This window comes from Equus quagga, chromosome 10 (assembly GCF_021613505.1).
Source record: "Equus quagga isolate Etosha38 chromosome 10, UCLA_HA_Equagga_1.0, whole genome shotgun sequence".
Lineage (NCBI taxonomy): Eukaryota > Metazoa > Chordata > Mammalia > Perissodactyla > Equidae > Equus > Equus quagga.
Window position 1 is genome coordinate 24,240,392 of NC_060276.1, and position 19,198 is coordinate 24,259,589.

Consider the following 19,198-nt stretch of genomic DNA (forward strand, 5'->3'; position numbering starts at 1 on the left):
ATATCCAAACAAATATAATCTAAGAACATTTAATGTCACTTATTTGACAATGCTTCCCATGTAATTTAACATATCAAATAAACCTAATCAGTGTAACATCTCTCTTTTTATAAGAAGAGAGACCAAATCTTTTGAGATGTTTCAGGGGCCCTCTGAAAAATCCCAAAATTATTTCCAGATCAAAAAGACTTCATTTAGAATTTGGGTGTGCGAAGTTTGTCAAAAATATCAAAAAACTTTGAACATTTGCCTAAATAGGATCATAGATCATTATGAAACAATACTCAATTATCCATTTCACCAAAGTGACAATAAAATATTTCAAAGGCAAATACAAAAGGTTAGATAATAGTAAACAAAACTTAGCTCTTTCAGCATTAAGAGGACTCAATTTTCCTAAGTAATCAAAGATCTGATAAAAACAACAGAAAATTATTTTGATAAAGCACAAAATCTTTGCTTTCTAGGCAGATTATTTAAAAGGTAAAGAAATTTTCACAATCTGTTATCAAAAGCAGACCAAAATTCCAGAAAAATTTTACCCTTTTATCAAAGAGAAAACCAAATTGTAATTTTGCACCAGCTTACTTTTGATATTAAAACTCATTTATTTCAATTTTAGCCAGTCTTGACTATGCATAAAATTCCTTTCCAAAGATTCCTTTTCAATAAACCTTCTACAGCTTTCATTTTTCTCAACAAAAGCACATCTTCATTCTTCATACGTTCTTTTTCTGAAAACACACATCCTACTTTTCTTGCCTATGAAGATGTCCCCATATTATTTCTAGTAGTTTCAATCACATATATTAGAATTCTTAACCCTTACAAACTTTAATTTCTAGTGAAAACTAAGTAATCAGCCATTGTGAACTGTCTGTTACTCCAGTATTATTTTGACTGGAAAATTTATGAGAACATTTTATATTTTCTAGAAACATATGCTTCTTCATAGTACAATCTTTCAATAAAGCACAAAACATCTTTACTAACAGACCCAAACATCTTTTGTTTCTCTGCAGTAACCCAAAATTAGGTATACTTATGTTCAGTAATTAATGTTTCACTATTTTATCTTATTAGGAAATGACCCAGATAGTCAATAAATTTCCTGTAATTAAATTTATCTTAGCAAAACTCTAAAGTTTCAAGTTGCCAAAAAGATTTTGGAAGCCAAATTAAGTACACATACCCTAAAACATAGTTATTGCTAAAAAGTTCACCTAAAAACTCTTTTCTCACTTATATCTATTTAAATCACTTGCTCCCAACAATTATGTTTAGATGACCCATGAAAACTTCATGAGGCATTAGACAAAGTCAGCCATCACTCTAAGCTAATTTTTTTTGCTGACTAATTTTGTAACAGAGATAGCATGAACTGCTTTGACTAATAAACCCAGGTAGAATAAAAGTTGTTTATCTGCATTATATTTAATGCCGATAAATCTGAAGACATCTGTTTTAATTAAATCAATAAACTTAAGTAACTGTTAATTTACCAAAGATTATCCCAGATCATGTGAACTTGAGAAACATTTGGGTTAGTTTCTATATTTCTGAGAGTTTTAGAACACCCAATCATCACAAGTGCTTGACTTCAAATCAACTAAATAGAGCTGTTTTACAAATTAATTTTGGCAGTACCATCTGGAGGTATAAACATATCACACATCTACAGCGTGCATATATGGACACATATGGACTAATGCAAACAGAGACTTTATAGTTACTGATGTTTGTGGAGAAGACACTTAAGATTTTTCATTTGACCAATTTCCAAATTTCTTCTTTTTTTCCCTTTCGATGAGAAATTTATCCCTAAAGTTTGCATGTCAAAGAATTACTCTTTTTTCCTAGAGAAGATGGGGGTAGAAAAATCTGCACTACAAAGGCACAAGTATTCGAGTTTTCTCCAAGATGGAGTTTTGGGGAGCATTTTTTGCCTATTATCAGAGGTCTAGGGCGATTTACATTTTTAAGTGCAGGACAGTTCTTGTTCTAACATCCCAATATCTACAAGCATTTTAAGATAAATAGGCAAGCTTTGGAGATTGGTAATTATAGGTGAGCTTTTGAATTGCATCTAGAGCCACATTTCTGGTTTTCTAGAGATTTGCAAGGCAAATACAGTTGTTTTCAATTCCTCAAAGAATTGAGTGGTAGCCTGAATATCAAGAGACTGACCTGCTCATCCAACTAATCTTTCTTCTTTATATCAGAGAGATTTCCAACTAAGATGGAAATCAAAAAATTTATATGTTGTAGAACTTCAGGACAATTATTTAGACAGAGTTCCACCCCCCCAAAAAAAATTTCAATTTATAAGTTTTTCGGATTTAAAAGATCCATTTTCTGGCCATTAACAAGTAGGATCTATTCATCTCAATACCAACTCAAACCAGAAGCCTTTTTATGGCTTAACCAAAGAGACAAAAGGGGTCCCCCATGATCATGCAAAGGATACAGCCCTCACAAGATCCAGAAAGTTCACTCCTAGAGATAACCAAAAGAAAGAAAGAAAGACTTATCTAGCTGCAAGTGGGGTGGAACCCACATTTCTGTCCAGCCATATCTAGCCACAAGTGGGGTACAACCCACATTCCTGTCCATCCAAATTTGAGGGGCTCCCAACGTGATGGTTGCCAACCCAAGTTCTCAGGACACAAAACAACACAAAAAAGAAAGCAATAGTTGACAGAAAATACCTTTTGTTACCACAGGCAGTAAGAATGGCATAGTGCAAACTGTTGTCTCTGGTTTCCCAGAAGAATGTGAAATGCCTCCAGTCACAAACCTGCTAATCTCTGACACCTGGAAGGTGTTACTGGAATGGGACTTTTCTAGCACTAACAAGGCAACAAAGATTGAGACAACAAAGGCCCTTTATGGACTGGGATCCCTTATGACAAACTCCCCTGAGAGCTGGCATGGCCGAACAGGGAGAGTGCTGCTTGTGACTTCATGTCCAGGAATCTCAGTCTATTCAACTGGCTGCCAACATGCACCCTGGTAAATGCACCTTCTGGATGGTAGGAACCAGAAACAATATTCTCACTGGTCACAAAGCCAAGCTCTCAAGACATAGAACAAGACAAAAGACACAACAGACAGGGACAAAGGAAAACAGTGACCATCTCTAGGAGAAAAATGATCAATAAAAACCCAGAGTACTCATTTACCAAATTTTTACTAGAATTGATATATCCAAGAAACTAGTTCCACAAATATTTTCTCCTGCTAATCTAAATTTGGAAAAACTCGCCCCTCTCACTTGCATTGGACTTTGCAGGCAGAGATCCAGGAGACTGATGTGGTAAGAACTATTACCTTCTGTCAGCTTTTGTCAAATGTTCCAGTATCTCTCAGCTGTAGCAGTCCCAATGTGAGCAGTGTCCCAGCCAGTAAAATTGATCCTGTCAACTATGCCAGCTGTTGGAGAGGAAAAACTTCTCCTCCATCTTTATAAGTTCTGGCTGGTCTAGGAATTAAATTGACATGAAACACTAACAGGAGAAAAACTAACAAAAGTTTAATAACATGTATATACCCTGTATACATGGGAGAGACCCAAGAAAACTAACTCCCCAAACAGGTGGAAACCCTCACCTTAAATAGGTCTTCAGCTAAAGACAAAAGAAGATGTTAGGTGTGGGGAGTCAGTTATGGGAGGTGACCAGGTAAAACACTATAAACAAGGGTAAGGTCATTACACAGATTTAAGTCCTTGCCTTCTCCACTGATAAGAGTTTCTAGAGATAAGCCCATCCCCCTCTTCCTGATACAGTGAAGGAATCACCTTTACAAATGAAGATTTCCCTTATAAATGTAAATGTCTCTTACAGAAGGGTAACTTTTACTCAGTTTTCAGAGCTTCTCTTGTGTCTGCAGTTTCTTAAAAATAACCAGCTTAAAATATTCTTTATGCCAAAAAGGCATATTTTGGGGTGGCAAATTCTGCTCGCTTACAATACAGACACACACAATGCAAAATAACATGCAACCAACTGTTGTATAGAAATAGAAATAAGATGGTTAGGCGATTAAGAGCCTTAAAGAAAGAAGATGAAATGATGATTGTTATTATAGAAGTAGTTTGAGCTGGGCCTTGAGAAACAAGAAAAATCAATCCTAGTTGACTTTAAAGAGTACATATTTAAGAGAATGGAATAATAGAGTGGTAAGGGGGAAATGCAGGTGGTAATAGCCTAAGTGGTAAATGGATCATAAAGCAATAGAGGTAGCAGATGGAGACAGTTTGGCAAGGAAAGGAAGGAGATAAGTGACAGTATGATAACTAGATGAAGGGACAGTTGAGTTATTTTATTCATTTTTTTTTTAAAGAAGAGAGACTTGTGCTTGTTTGAAGACAACGAATAAGAAACCGATACAGAGGGAGACATTGAGGATGCTAGCAAGAAGGCAGATCGTGAAGGGACCAATGTCTCTTGGCAGGAGAGTAGAGGAGGGAGGGCCCTCAGAGATGAACTGGGATACCAAATTGTATGGCACACTGAATATGAAAAGGGTATTTTGATATTGGAGAAATGAGAGGTAGGAGTTCAAAAGAGGACACAATAAGTGTTCAATAGATACTACCATCTATTATGATTATTATTACTATTATTATTATTTCTGTCTGTAATGAGTGTTCTTTGTGAGAAGTTTTAATTTGATATTATTCAAGATTTTCTCAGTTCCTAAAAGGCAGAAATCAAAGGCTGTAGCAATATGGCAACATATGAGAGCTGCTGCCTATGCTTGCTGCTTCTCTTTCTCAAGGCCTGGCCCAAGAAGATATACAACCCCCTCATTACTCTCAACTATGGGATAGGTGTGTCATAATATAGCTGTCTTATTATATGTGCAGTAGCTAGATGTCAAGAATTTAGACAGACATGACTGCCCCATCCTCTGGGGACTTATGTTTTAGGATGCCAAAGGGAGAGCTGGATAAATTGAGCTGTAATCGGCCCTCCTTTCACCATCCCAGAAGTCCAGAAGGATGTGATCATTATAACCTACATATAACAAACATTTAACATGGTGTAAAATATAGAAAATAAGCATTCCTGCTGTGTGCTACCAATTATGTATTCTAAAAGTACTAGGCAGGAGACAGTCAGCTTCTAAGTAGCAGGTGACCTTCTAAAAACCACTTGGAAACACATCAAAACTCTCATAACAGTGCATGATAGTTTGTATATGTGTGTGTGTGGGCTATTTGTGTCAATCTATAACTTGTAACCATATTTGTGTGACAGCTTTGTTGAGATATAACTTACATATTGTATAATGCACTGATTTAAAGTGTATGACTCAATGATTTTTAATATATTCAGAGTTGTGTAGTCATCTCCACTATTTAATTCCAGAATATTTTCATCACACCAAAAAGAAACCTCATAGGCATTAGCAGTCACTCCATTTCCCCACCTCTCCCCAGCCCCTGGCAACGCTAATCTACTTTATGTCTCTATAGATTTGCTTGTTTGTATATTTCATATAAATGGAGTCAGATAATGTGCAGCCTTTTGTGTCTGGCTTCTTTCACTTAGCGTAATATTTCCAAGGTTTGTCCATGTTGTAGCATGTACCAACACTTCATTCCTTTTTATGGCTGAATAATATTCCATGGTATAGGTATACCACATTTTGTTTATCCATTCATAAGTTGATGGATCTTTTGTGGATTTTCACCTTTTTTTTTTTTGCTATTATGAATAATGCTACTATGAATATTCGTGTACAAGTTTTTGTTAGAATACCTGTTTTCAATTCTTTGGGGTATATACCAAGGTGTAGAATGGCTGGGTCATATGGTAATTCTATGTTTCACTTTTTAAAGAACTGTTAAACCGTTTTCCAAAGAAGCTCCAGCATTTTACATTCCCACTAGTGCTGTATGAGGGTGCCTATCTCTCCACACCTTTTCAACACTTGATATTGCCCATCATTTTTATTTTAGCCATCCTAGTGGGTGTGAAGTGGTATTTCACTGTGGTTTTGATTTTCATGTCCTTGATGACTAATGGTATCGAGTCTCTTTTCCTGTGCTCGTTGGCCATTTGTATATCTTCTTTGAAGAAATATCTATTCAGGTATTTTGCCCATTTTTCAATTGGTTTATTTGTCTTTTTACTGTTGAATTGTAAGGCTTATTAATGTATTTTAGATACCAGTCTATTATTCAATATATGATTTATAAATATTTTCTCCCATTCTATAAGCTGTCTCTTCACTTTCTTGATGGTGTCCCTTGAAGCACAAAAGGTTTTAATTTTGATGAAGTTAAATTTATCTATTTTTCCTTTTGTTATATGTGCTTTTGATGTCATATCTAAGAAACTATTGCCAAACCCAAGGTCACAAAGATTTATGCCTATGTTTTCATCTGAAAATTTTATAGGTTTAGTCCTTAAATCTAGATATTTGGTCCATTTTGAATTAATTTTTGTATATGGTGTGAGGGAGCAGTTCAACTTCACTCTTTTGCTTCTGGATATCCAGTTGTCCAGCCCCACTTGTTGAAGACTATTCTTTCCGTCATTAAATCGTCTTGGTGCATTTGTTGAAAATCATTTAACCATAAATGTGACTTTTCTTAACTCTCAATTCTGTTTCATTGATCTATATATCTATTGTAATGCCAGTACCACACTGTCTTGATTCTGTAGCTTTGTAATAAGTTTTGAATGGAAAAAATGTGAAGCCTCCAATGGTTTTCTTTTTTTTTAGATTGCTTTAGTTATTCTGAGTCCCTTGAATTTACATATGAATTTTAGCTCAACTTGCCTGTTTCTGCTAAAAGAGGAACTGGAATTTTGATAGGGATCACATTGAATCTATAGATCAATGTGTGAAGTGTTGTCATCTTAACAGTAGTAAATCTTCTGATCCATGAACATAGATGTCTTTCCATTTATTTAGGTCTTCTTTCTTTTCTTTCAATGATATTTTGTATTTCTCAGTATACAAGTCTTGCAACTTCTTTTGTTAAATTTATTCCGAAGTTTTTAAATTTTTTGATTGTACTGTAAAACAGAAATGGCTTCCTTAATTTTTGGATGTTTCATTGCATGTGTCCATATTGATTCACTAATCTTTGAATATTTTTTTGTAAATGGTAATGTTATTTTCTTTTAAGAAAACATTTTATTCTTTGTTGACTCATGACTGTGAGTAAATGTTTGAATAGGTAACAGTGTGATGATAAATTTGAGTTTAATATCCATTCTAGTTTTTGCCAAAGAAATTCAAATACTGAGTACTTCATGTACCATTGGTACTCAGCATACTGAGAGTCTATAAACATAATTTGTATGTCACTGTGTGAGATTGTATATCAAGTTAGGAGAGCCTTAAATTTGGAAACTAATTCTTCTGAATACTACTTAATGGCCAATAGACCACACCAGAAGAACTATGAAACTTTAAAGCTTTTTAAGGAAACTAAGTTCTTGCAAAGAAATTTAAAGAAATCCTTCTAAAAAGAGAATTATGTCTTTTAAATTATATATATTCAACAAACAGATATACAGAGTCAAAATGCAATTCAAAATCAGTCCTTTAATTAAGGGCAACATTTCAACAATGCCATTTCACTTCTGTCTGGGATGTATGCAATACTAGATAAGCTACTGTACTGGAATCCGAAGTCTTTCAGTGTCTGGATATAATTGTTTACACTTACACAGTAATGTACTTACCAACTGTAAAATTAGTTAATGGACTTTTCTACACAGTCAAGTATCTATTGTCAGTGTCAGTAAGACAGAGGGATTTTATTTCTAAACATATTTTATTCACAGTTAATTCCCAAAGGTCTATGTGTGTAGATGGTTTCAATTCTTCCTTCCACCAAACTTTGTACTGAAATGTCAAAATAAGCTATCAACATTACTTAATAAATTATCAAGCTTACTATTTTATTAATTCATACAAACACTATTTACCAAGTGTCTACTATGTACAAGTTTCATTCTTCCTTTTCTTTCTCCTGGGTTGTATAATGGATATTAAAAAAGTGTGTAATACACAATGTGGAAAATCTATCCCTGAAGAATTGAGAGTTGAATACATGTTTTTCTTCAACAGTTTATATAAGGAAAATTGTACAAGGCTACATAGATGGAAAGGGTAGGCTTTTTCTGTCCCCTTTTCATCTTTTCACAGCTTTTGATCACTGGGAATAGGGGTTGATTTCACCTCCTCATTTGGCTCCAAGTGCTGATCTAAACTTCACAGAGATTTGTTACTGTGAAACAATTATTATATTTGAAGGAACACAAAGAAGATGGTACTTAAATCATGAGACACACACTAGGACTAAGTCAGGTGAAAGACCATACCAAAGCCATTTGATTATGTCGTTTGAAGATTTTGAATGTGCCATAGGATTAGGTGAAGGGTAAATATGGTCTTAAGGCATAATTTCTTTTTCATCTCTGTGGACAACATTCTTTTCAGTTAAAGCAGTACCTTCTTAGCTTGGACACTTTTTATAGAATTTGCAAATGTCTTTAAAAAATTAAAGTTATGGACACAGTCTTTAACCTAGTCATTTTTACACAAGGACCCGATAGTGGGATCTTTTTAATGACCATGTGTCAGTATCTTCTGTTAATATTCCACTGAGTTTTGCACAGAATCATTGAATCCAGTCTAGTTATATTAAGTAGAAAAAAATAAATACATGTATATGTCCAGAATATAGTTATTTACCCCCTATCTTATGAGGACAATGTTATCAATAATCATGTTATTAGTATTCAGGTATGTGTCTGAGTCTAGATACAATGAAGCCTTTGTTTAGTTGATACAGCCACTGCACACAGTGTCTGTCACCAATTCCAGTCCTCTATATTTACCTTCCAGGAAGCTTGACCTTTCCCTTTTGAACTAAGCTACCATCAGCTAGTTTGCCATCCTTCAACATGCCATTGTTTTTTCCCACTCAGCAGTTGATGCCTGTGTTGTAACCTATAAAGAGAGTGTTTAGCTCAGACTAAATTGGTGGATATTGGTGAGACTGTGATAACTACTATACTGCACAGTTTGATATGATTTGTGGCTCTCTGCTCTTCACCTTGGATTTGTGCAAGGAAGCGTTCTGTTACTGGAGAATATGTTCTTCCTTCTGATACACTTCAGTAAAATAAGTGATTAAATGCCAATTAAAGCGTGAATATTACAAAAACTGTACCTTAATGCTGACAATTTGCAAATGAAGGATCCGAGTCAATGTTAAGTTTGGCCAAAATTATGCCACTAGCCTATATTGATACAAAATTTCTTCATAAAATCACATTACATATTGTTTATCTGCATCTAATTTTCTCTCTTTAGTTTCCCAGTTTGGGCTACCATAAGAAAAATAATGAACTAATATATGAACCTAATTATCACTACATCATAACCCATAACTAACTTTGGGAGAAGATAACATGGAGCAGCCTATTTAGTGATGTAGATTGGTAACAGAGAGATATCTTCCTTTCTGACGCATGACGCTCTAAAAGGTTAGAGACTCAGAAATTTTCTGCAAGCTGTGAGAATTCCTCTTCTCTAATACCAAGTTGCTGCAACTAGCTTGCTTTGCTATTTTTATTTAAATTATAGTCCACATGTTCTTTGGTATTGTCATGTCTCTTCACCTTCCTTGTCTTAACTGTGATGCATGCGCTCAATGGGCAAGACCGTCTTCTTCTAAAATCATTTTTATAAATGACTTATGTATATATGCTTCGGATATTTATTAATGCTTGTAACCAGGAAACTTCAACAACACAACTTCACGAGTTTCTTTTGATTTAGTGAATAACATTTAAGTAGCTTCATTAAGACAATATATGATGCTATAAAGTGCAGAAGGAAGAGATAGTATAGTATTTGGTAAGACTCATATATAAAAGTTAATGTCCATCAGCCAGTTTTGCCCTGATTTTTTAAAATGACAGTGTCCTGTATTCATTAAAGCCTGTTTGTAGCACCTTTAAAATACTGTTTGCTGAACCTCTAACATTTTAAATTGTTTTACATTTATAATGCTGTTTGTACAACCAAATGATGCATTTTAAGAAGTGATAAAAGCCCCTAATGAGGATAGCAGTTAAACAAACTGAACATTAAGTTGAGAACAGAAGTGTCCACATAAACATGATCTGCTAATTTCCTGCTCATTGAAGACATTTGTCAGCTCCAGGACCCTAAGAGTTAAATGTATAATCAACCCTCTGAGGACCAAACTGTTCTGTCCCACATGGAAAATAGTAACTTTCAGTGAAAAATAAGGACCTCAGTTGGTCATTTATCATCTCAAAGGGCGTATTTTATTATAAATGTCAATTCCACAAAATTATGTGTCCTGTAATACATAATTATGTTCAAAATTGCATTTGAAATCTATTATTAACAGTTAACAGTGAACATTCTTAAAATAGTCATTACTCTTGGCCTTAACACAAAAAGCAATAATGGAGGTATTTTAGGGAGTTAAAAGCTGCAAGGCATTGGCCTCTGAATAAAGCCACTGCAGGTGTGTTTCTTAATGGGCTGTTAATTTTATAGCGAGTGAACACAAGGGACAGAGACCATGTGTGTTTTTTAACTGTGTTTGGTGTGGAGAAGGAGTTAACGGCTGAAAAATATAAAGGCAGTGTGAAATGAGGCCAAATTGAACTTTCCCTCCTGAGGTGTAATCCTCCTTGCTTAAAATCAAGGCAGACTAACTCTTGCCCCTCCTCTTCCATCCTTTCCCTTCTCACCATCCCATAACAAAGAAATCCACAGAAGCCTATATAAAAGTAACACATCAGAAATAATTAGAAAATATGGCAATAAATAATAAAGATCTGACTGGTCAAACTCGACATCCTTTCACACTAACCAGCTCCTTTTAGTTTTCTTATTTTTGCTACCAGCACTAAGTCGCCCAAACTCATAATCTTGGGGTCAGTTTTGACCCTCTCTTGGCCCCCACACCTAGTGTCTCAGTGTCCTAAGAACCTTGCTTCTCAATCTGCGGGATGTGGACCATGCAACATGAGCATTACTTGGGAACTTGTGAGACGTATCTGACTTCAGACCTACTGAATTGGAATTGGCATTTTAACAAGACCCCTGTCTTAGGCACATTCAAGTTTGAGAAGCTCTGCTATAGAATCTTCCTTTATATTGTTTTCTTCCTTCTTTCCTTCTTTTTTCTTGTTTTCTTCCTAGGGAAATAACTTTTTTATTATTATAAATAACTCTTTTTATATTTTAGATATATATTTTTTTAAAACATGTAATTAGATTTTGCTCTTTAATTCAGAATGATGGTTCTTAACCTTTCAACACAAGAATTTAGTTCATTGCTCTTTAATTATAGATATAGATATATGAAGTTTATCTTCCATCTTCTTTTATGTTTTCTAATTGACCCATCTAGTTTGTGTCTTCCCTTTCTTGCCTGCATTTAGATAAATTATTTTTATCTCAGTGTTATTTTCTCTATGCTATTTCAAAAAATCAATTTTTATTTTTTAGTATTTATGCTTGAAATTACAATAAGATTTTTTAATTTATAATAATCTGAAGTTATTTGACATTTGTACTGTTTTTCAGGATATCCCAGTTTTACACTTCCTAGATAATATATGATTGTTGTTTTAAACTTTATTGGGGAATAATTGAAAGATATATTTCTATATATTTAAGGTATACAATGTGATGATTTGATGTACATATACATTGTAGAATAGCTACTAAGATCAAGATAATTAACTCATCCATCACCTCACATAGTTAACATAGTCAACTCTTCTTTTTCTCAGTGGTGAGAATGCTTAAGATCTACTCTCAGCAACTTTCAAGTATACAATATCATATTATTAACTATAGTCTTCTACATTAGATCTATAGGTCTAATAGATCTATAGATCTTCTATAGTGCTCTACATTAGATCCTCAGAACTTCTTATAACTGAAAATGTGTGCCCTTTGACCTACATCACCCCATTTCCACCTCCTTCCAGCCCTGGCGACCACATTCTAGTCTCTGTTTCTATGAAATCGGCTTTTTTTTTTATTATACATATAAGTGATACCATACAGTATCCATCTTTGTCTGGCTTACTTCACTTAGCTTAATGTCCTCCAGATTCATCCATGTTGTTGCAAATGGCAGGATTTTCTTCTTTTTTATGGCCTAATAATATTCCATTGTGTGTGTGTGTGTGTGTGTGTATATATATATACCACATTTGTTTTATTCTTCGATCCATCAAAGGACATTTAGGTTGTTTTCATATCTTGGCTATTGTAAATAATGCTGCAGTGAACATGGGTGTGTAAATATCTCTTTGGAATTCTGATTTCAATTCCTTTGGACATAAACCCAAGAGAGGGATTGCTGGATGGTATGGTAGTTCTATTTTTAATTTTTTGAAAAACCACCATACTATTTTCCAAAATGGCTGTACTATTTTGCATTCCCACCAACAATGTATAAGGGTTCCCTTTTTTCCACATTCTCGCCAACTTTTGATTGCTTGTCTTTTTGATAATAGCCAAGATAACAGGTGTGAGGATATCTCATTGCGGTTTTGATTTGCATTTCCCTGATGATTAGTGATGTTGAGCACGTTGTCGTGTACATGTTGCCCACTGTATATCTTCTTTGGAAATATGTCTATTCAGGTCCTTGGCCCATTTTTTAATTGGATTTTGGTTATTGAGTTGTCTGGGTTCTTTATATATTTTGGATATTAACCCCTTATCAGATACAGTAGTCCCCCCTTATCTGTGGTTTTGCCTTGCATGGTTTCAGTTACCCACGGCTAACTGCAATCTGAAAATATTAAATGGAAAATTCCAGAAATAAACAATTTGTAAGTTTTAAATTGCAAACCATTCTGAGTAGTGTGATAGAATCTTGCACTGTCCTGCCTGGGATGCTATGTCACAATGCTTACATCAGTCACTTCACTTTATCTCATCACGTGTGCTTTGTATCCTCTCACATCATCATAAGTAGAAGGATGAGTACAGTACAATAAGGTATTTTGAGAGAGAGACCATATTCATTTAACTTTTATTATAGTATATTGCTTTAATTGTTCTATTTTATCATTAGTTATTGTTGTTAATCTCTTACTGTGCCTAATTTATAAATTAAACTTTATCACAGGTATGTATGCATAGGAAAATACATAGTCTGTATAGGGTTCGGTACTATCTGAGGTTTCAGGCATCCACTGGGCATCTTGGAACATATCCCCCATGGATAAGGGAGGACTACTGTATATGGTTTGCAAATATTTTCCACCATTCTGTAGATTACCTTTTCAATTTATTGATTGTTTCCTTTGCTGTACAGAAGCTCTTTAATTTGATGTACTCCCACTTGTTCATTTCACAGTTGTCTGAAACATACTTTTTCCACATGAGCTGTTGGGCCCACCCTAAATTTAGATCTTCATGTCATTTCACCTCAATTATTGTCCCATAATTCTTATATCATTCTTGTGTCTTCCTGCTCTAAATCATCCTACCTTCTGCCTCAAGATTAGCCTTTCTAATATGCCCAGACCTCTCCCCTCTTCCTAAAAACATTTAATAGCTTTCCATCCTTTACCAAATAAACACTTTAGGACTGGCATTCAAGGCCCTATAGAATATGATGCCATCATTTCCCTCCAACCCTATCTCCAACTGCCCTTCGTTATCTACACATACACAAGTAAAGCATACTTGGCTTTACAGTTTCCCTCCTCTTGGTTTTGGTTCACGCTGTTCCTTCCACATGGAGCATCCTTCCCAACAGCTCTGTTGAAATCCTCTCCCTCCCTTAAGGCCCATCTTCAATACTACTTCCCATAAATACCCTTTTCTGATTCATTCGTTCATTCATTTATTGAATAAATACGTACCGATCACATACTGTTTGCCTACATTCTTCTAGTTACTGGGAATGAAGTAATGAACAAAACAGCCACAGCTTCATGGAGCTTATATTCTATTGGGAAAAAACAAGCAGCAAACAATAAATAAGTAAAACATATGGTATTTTAGGTGGTGATAAGGCTAAAGAGAAAAATAAAGGAAGATAAAGCGGATAGAGACAGCGAGGAATGAGGAGCATCCTCCAACCAAATACCTTTCCCTCCTTTGAACAACCAGAGCACTTATTTTCCTTTACAATGTGTTTATTTGTGTACTTGTCCTACTTCCTCCCTCACATTTAAAGCTCCTTGAGAGCAAGAACTGCATTCTACTTATCTTTGTATCTCCTGCAGCTACCAAGACAGCACTCAATAGATAATGGTTTAAAATGAATCAAATGATGGAAATAAATGCAATAGGAGTTTAAGAGAAGGGAGAGACTGATATAGTGGTTGGTTAGGGAAGGCTCCTTGGAAGATATTTAATTTGGGTAAAGCCTTGAAAGGTGGGCGGGGTGGCGAGGGAGACAGAGCTGAGTAAGTCATTTTGATATATCTCTTCTTGAAAAACTAAATACCATTGCTTTATAAATTAAGATTAATATTATGTGTAATTTTCTTTACCTTTAAAACCAGTGTTTCAGAAGGGACGGGCAATAGACACCGGAGAAGTTGACATTGGTGCACAGGTCATGCAGACCATCCCACCTGGCTTATTCTGGCGTTTCCAGATTACCATCCACCATCCTATATATCTGAAATTCAATATTTCTTTAGCCAAGGACTCTCTGCTGGGAATTTATGGCAGAAGAAACATCCCACCTACACACACACAGGTATTTGATGTTATAGGTATTTCTTGACCCTTTTAGAGTGTGGTGGGATGAATAGTTCAGAGTTTATGACTTGCAAAGTGTGTGGGACTCAAAGGTAAAGGCAGATAGTCTTTGTAATGAGCAAATATCCAGAATAATCACCCTCAAGTGAATTAAAACATGGCATTGAGAAATAAGGAATAGCATTTAGCAGAGAAGATTCAGAAAAGGAAGGTTAAGAAAATATTCTTGAAACTTGAATTCTGCTTCCTGGAACAGGATGATCATGAGCTTTCCCAGCCCCCTCATCTTACTTAGGTTTGGCACCCACACCCCTTTGGCTGGTTCTATACATCCATGAACCCTTTCCCCAAGGAAGGAATGCAAATCAATAAGGAAAATGAGTCAAAAAAGGAAAGTTTTATCTTACAGGTAGAAATTTTTCCTTGTTACTGTTAATCATTGGTGGTCTGGTGGTTAAGATTTGATGTTCTTACCACCGCAGCCCTGGTTTGTTTCCCTGTCAGGGAACCACACCCCCATCCATTGGTTGTCGTACTGTCGTGGCTGTGTGTTGCTGTGATGCTGAAAGCTATGCCACCGGTATTTCAAATACCAGCAGGGTCACCCATGGTGAGCAGGTTTCAGCGAAACTTCCAGACTAAGACAGACTAGGAAAAAGGACCTGGCCACCCATTTCTGAAAAAATTGGCTATGAAAACCCTGTGAATAGCAGCAGCATTGTCTGATTTAGCGCCAGAAGGTGAGAGGATGGCACAAAAAGACCAGGCAGGGTTCTGCTTTGCTGTACACAGGGGTGCTAGGAGTCGGAACTGACTCCATGGCACTAACAACAATTGTTAATAATAACTCAAATACATAAAACCTCTGTGGTTTTACAAAGCCCTTCCATAAACTTTAGCCACCTCATTTCTCTCGTTTTCTTTTTATTATCTCTTCTTTACGTGAACCCATTTGGGGCCTTGCTCCATCTAGGAAGTAGCATAAGGAATCATAAGAACCTGGGGCTTGGTTTTTTTTTCAACAGATAGATCTGTAGTCCAGACCTTACCCTCTGGCTCAGAATAGGCAGGGAATTGGAATGCTATTCAAATGTGACTCTTAAAAAACAGTCCAAGGAAATGTGTGCCATGTGCTTGTCCCCTGATTAGGGACAAAAAGGAAGGGTCCTTTGAATATTTAAATATGCTACCACAAAGGTAGTAAATGGTGATGAATGCTGTCAAATTATGACTGTTCATTTATTTGTTTTAAAAACTGTAAAACTCTTTAATTTGTAGAGAAGGTCATAGTAACATTTTGAGGGGAATATGTGGTTTCAAGTATCTTCTATCCGATAGTTGAAATCTCACTTTCGAAGATATCAAAGATTCTCTTGCATAATACTAAACAAGATTTTTTTCTATTTCTTGGTTTATTTCTTTTTAAACAATTATTTTAAATATTCCCAGACTGAAAAGTTTATAGCATTTGAAAATACAACAGAGGTTTCTTTGCTCAGAGTTAATAATATGCTTTTGGGTTTAAATATATGTATGACTAACCTTCTCTACTTTGCCCGCCTCCAAAGCAAAGAAATATGAAATAGAGCAACTGAAGTTAGACATGTTCGCAGTCTAGGAGTAAAAGTAGTGGCTGATATTTGTGTCTGTATTTGTTCCAGTTTGATTTTGTAAAACTCATGGATGGAAAGCAACTGGTCAAGCAAGACTCCAAAGCCTCTGATGATACCCAGCACTCCCCTCGGAACCTGATCTTAACCTCACTGCAGGAGACAGGTTTCATAGAGTATATGGACCAAGGGCCTTGGTATCTGGCATTTTACAATGATGGAAAAAAGATGGAGCAAGTATTCGTGTTAACTACAGCAATTGGTATGCTGCCTTGGCTATTATTTTGAATTGACAGTATAATTCTAGAAAGACACAGTCACTGACGAATGTGATAGAGATGTTATTTAAACTTGTTGCTCATTCTACCTTAAAGTCATTATTCAGGATAGATCACTGTGAAAAAGGCTTACATTGTTGTTGTCATTAATGTTGTTTAAATTCTGAATGAGATTTTCTAAATGCTCCGTTATTTGCTACTAGTTTAGGATACTTGCCATGTTTTCAAGAGAAATAATTACTTGGATAATATTATTACCAAGGCTACCTAGATGAACAACTTCAGTGAAGAAGGGAATAAACAAGAGAAACCCTGTTAGTTCAACTTCTATTAGAAAAGAAAAAGCAAATAAATGCCTTTTAAAATGGAAAAACTAGTATCAGCCCAGTTCCTTAGAGCAGCTCATTCTGGAATCATTACAGTTTCAAGATACAACCTAAGAGTATTTAGAGAAGAGTGCTAAGGATAATAACTTGGGTCATTCAAAGCCCTTTTTTTGAAATTGTTTAGTTTAAAAATCATCACAATGACTCATTCAGTGTGCTCAGAGCCTTTTAAAACATGTTCTTTTTAATACAATGTCTGCACACTCTTATTCGCTTTCACCCTAGTTAATCAGAGACATCTCACTCTTGTCATTTTTTGGTGAATTCATTCCCCATGACTCTTTGTGTGAATAAAGCTGAGCTCTTTAGCAATTTTAGAGCCCTGAGGGTAAACAACTCATAGACACACTATTTTATTGTGTGAATTTCCCTAAAACACATGTCTTTTAAAAGAAGGGAAAATATTTTACAGCTGTCAGTTTTCTATACAATTCTCACCACTTTATCGTTTAGTTAACCTGTTCAACCATATGTTTAGGAAGATGTGTTGACTGTTAATAGATATACCATCTGCTCTTTATAACAATTATGTTCTATTTTTACTTGATGCTGAAGACCTTGCCTCAGTAAAAAATGGTATTCCGGCCATAAGATTATCAAAAATTTTCCTCTAAAATAACCAGAAAGATAAAAATATACTGATGATTTTTCCCTCTAAAGAAAAACTCCGCTGATCCTATATCTTCAAAAGAGAAAATATTTGCTAAGTTAGAAAAAAATATTTTAAGTCACGACATTGTTTTGCCACTCGCAGACTTAGTGGGGTAGATTCAACAGATACACCTGTTATGATACTTTTCTATCAAAGCCCAATTTTGATAATATGAATGCCAATGAGTTATGAGAGGTTGAGTTTCTCCTAAGAAATCAGAGCAATTAGGAGATCTAAAATACTTGTGAATAAGATTTTCTTTCTTCCTGTTGTCCTTACCACTAAGCTCACCTTAAAACACTAACCAAACTATTAACCTTTCAATAATCAATAGACCCAAAAACATGCTTGGAGTTTTTTCCTGTCCTTTACTTCCTCCCAAAAAGAGCTTAACCTTTGAGATACAACTCCGATTATCCAGATATCAAGCTGCCAGTTTCATACGCAACAAGATATTTGCTTTTTCCTTATGCAAGTCCATTTCTTTACTTTTCTGTTGTCTTTTTAAGATTAGAAGCAACAAAAACATTTCTCCTACAATTCCACTTCAAGAAAATCCAAGTAAATTTCTGAAAAAACCAAAGGTATATAAATTATTTACTCTAAATCTTCCCATTAATTTTTTGTTTTTATATTTTATCTTAATCATAGTAAAAAGAGGCCAATATATTTGATTAAACAAATTAAGGTTTGTATGATTTTATTCTAAATACTGCTTATTTATCTATTCCGTGATCATGTTAGAATCAGTTGATTGATCTTAACTATATTTAGTCTGCTACTAATAAGGATCAAGACAGTATTAATAACCAACATTTATTGAATGACTAATATAGGCTAGCCACTGGTCTATATATATATGTGTGTGTGTATATATAATTTGCCAATAGTACAGACAGAGTTGTCAATATCCCCTAATTTCATCCATCCTGCTCTGTAACATTATATATACCATTTATGGAGTGCTACTCTGCCCCAAGAACTATACTAGATGCTTTACATTCAGTTATCTTGTTTGATTTTCATCATAACCTTGACAGCATAGGTATAGCAATACTTATATTACAAATAAGAAACAGAGGCTTGGAATGAGTAACTAATTTGGTAAGGTCTCACAGCCAGCAAGTGGCAAAATTGAGATTTGAGACACCCAGTATGTCAGATTCCGAAGCCCATGCCCTTTAGACTATACTCATTCATTAAGATTATTCATTACCTTTAGTTTCTCCCATGAGAAAACCTGCCGGAAGCAAGACTCATCATCACTGCAGATGCAGATACCAAGGGGCTTTAGACTGCATAAGAACAGAGTTTTAAGCATAGAACTTTAAGACGATCCTTAACACTAATGAACTGGAGTCTAGGAAGTGATTCTGAAGTAAGATTAAAAAGATATAAGGCAAAGCTTTCTGAACGCCAACATAGATAGAAAAACACATCCTTTTTCATCACTAGTTATTTATGTGTTCCTGCTGTAGCCATCCTCTTCCGGGAGTCCCTGGGCTGTCC

At 35.2% G+C, this 19,198-nt stretch overlaps 1 protein-coding gene across 1 annotated transcript in view; it reads left to right on the forward strand.

Moving 5' to 3' along the window:
* The window catches only part of TENM1 (teneurin transmembrane protein 1), a 526,446-nt gene that overhangs the window by 262,177 nt on the left and 245,071 nt on the right, over positions 1 to 19,198 (forward strand). The window contains exons 7-8 of the mRNA XM_046672513.1: positions 14,562 to 14,761; positions 16,425 to 16,635. Coding sequence (XP_046528469.1) covers positions 14,562 to 14,761; positions 16,425 to 16,635 — 411 coding nt within the window. The remainder of the gene's footprint in view (positions 1 to 14,561; positions 14,762 to 16,424; positions 16,636 to 19,198) is intronic.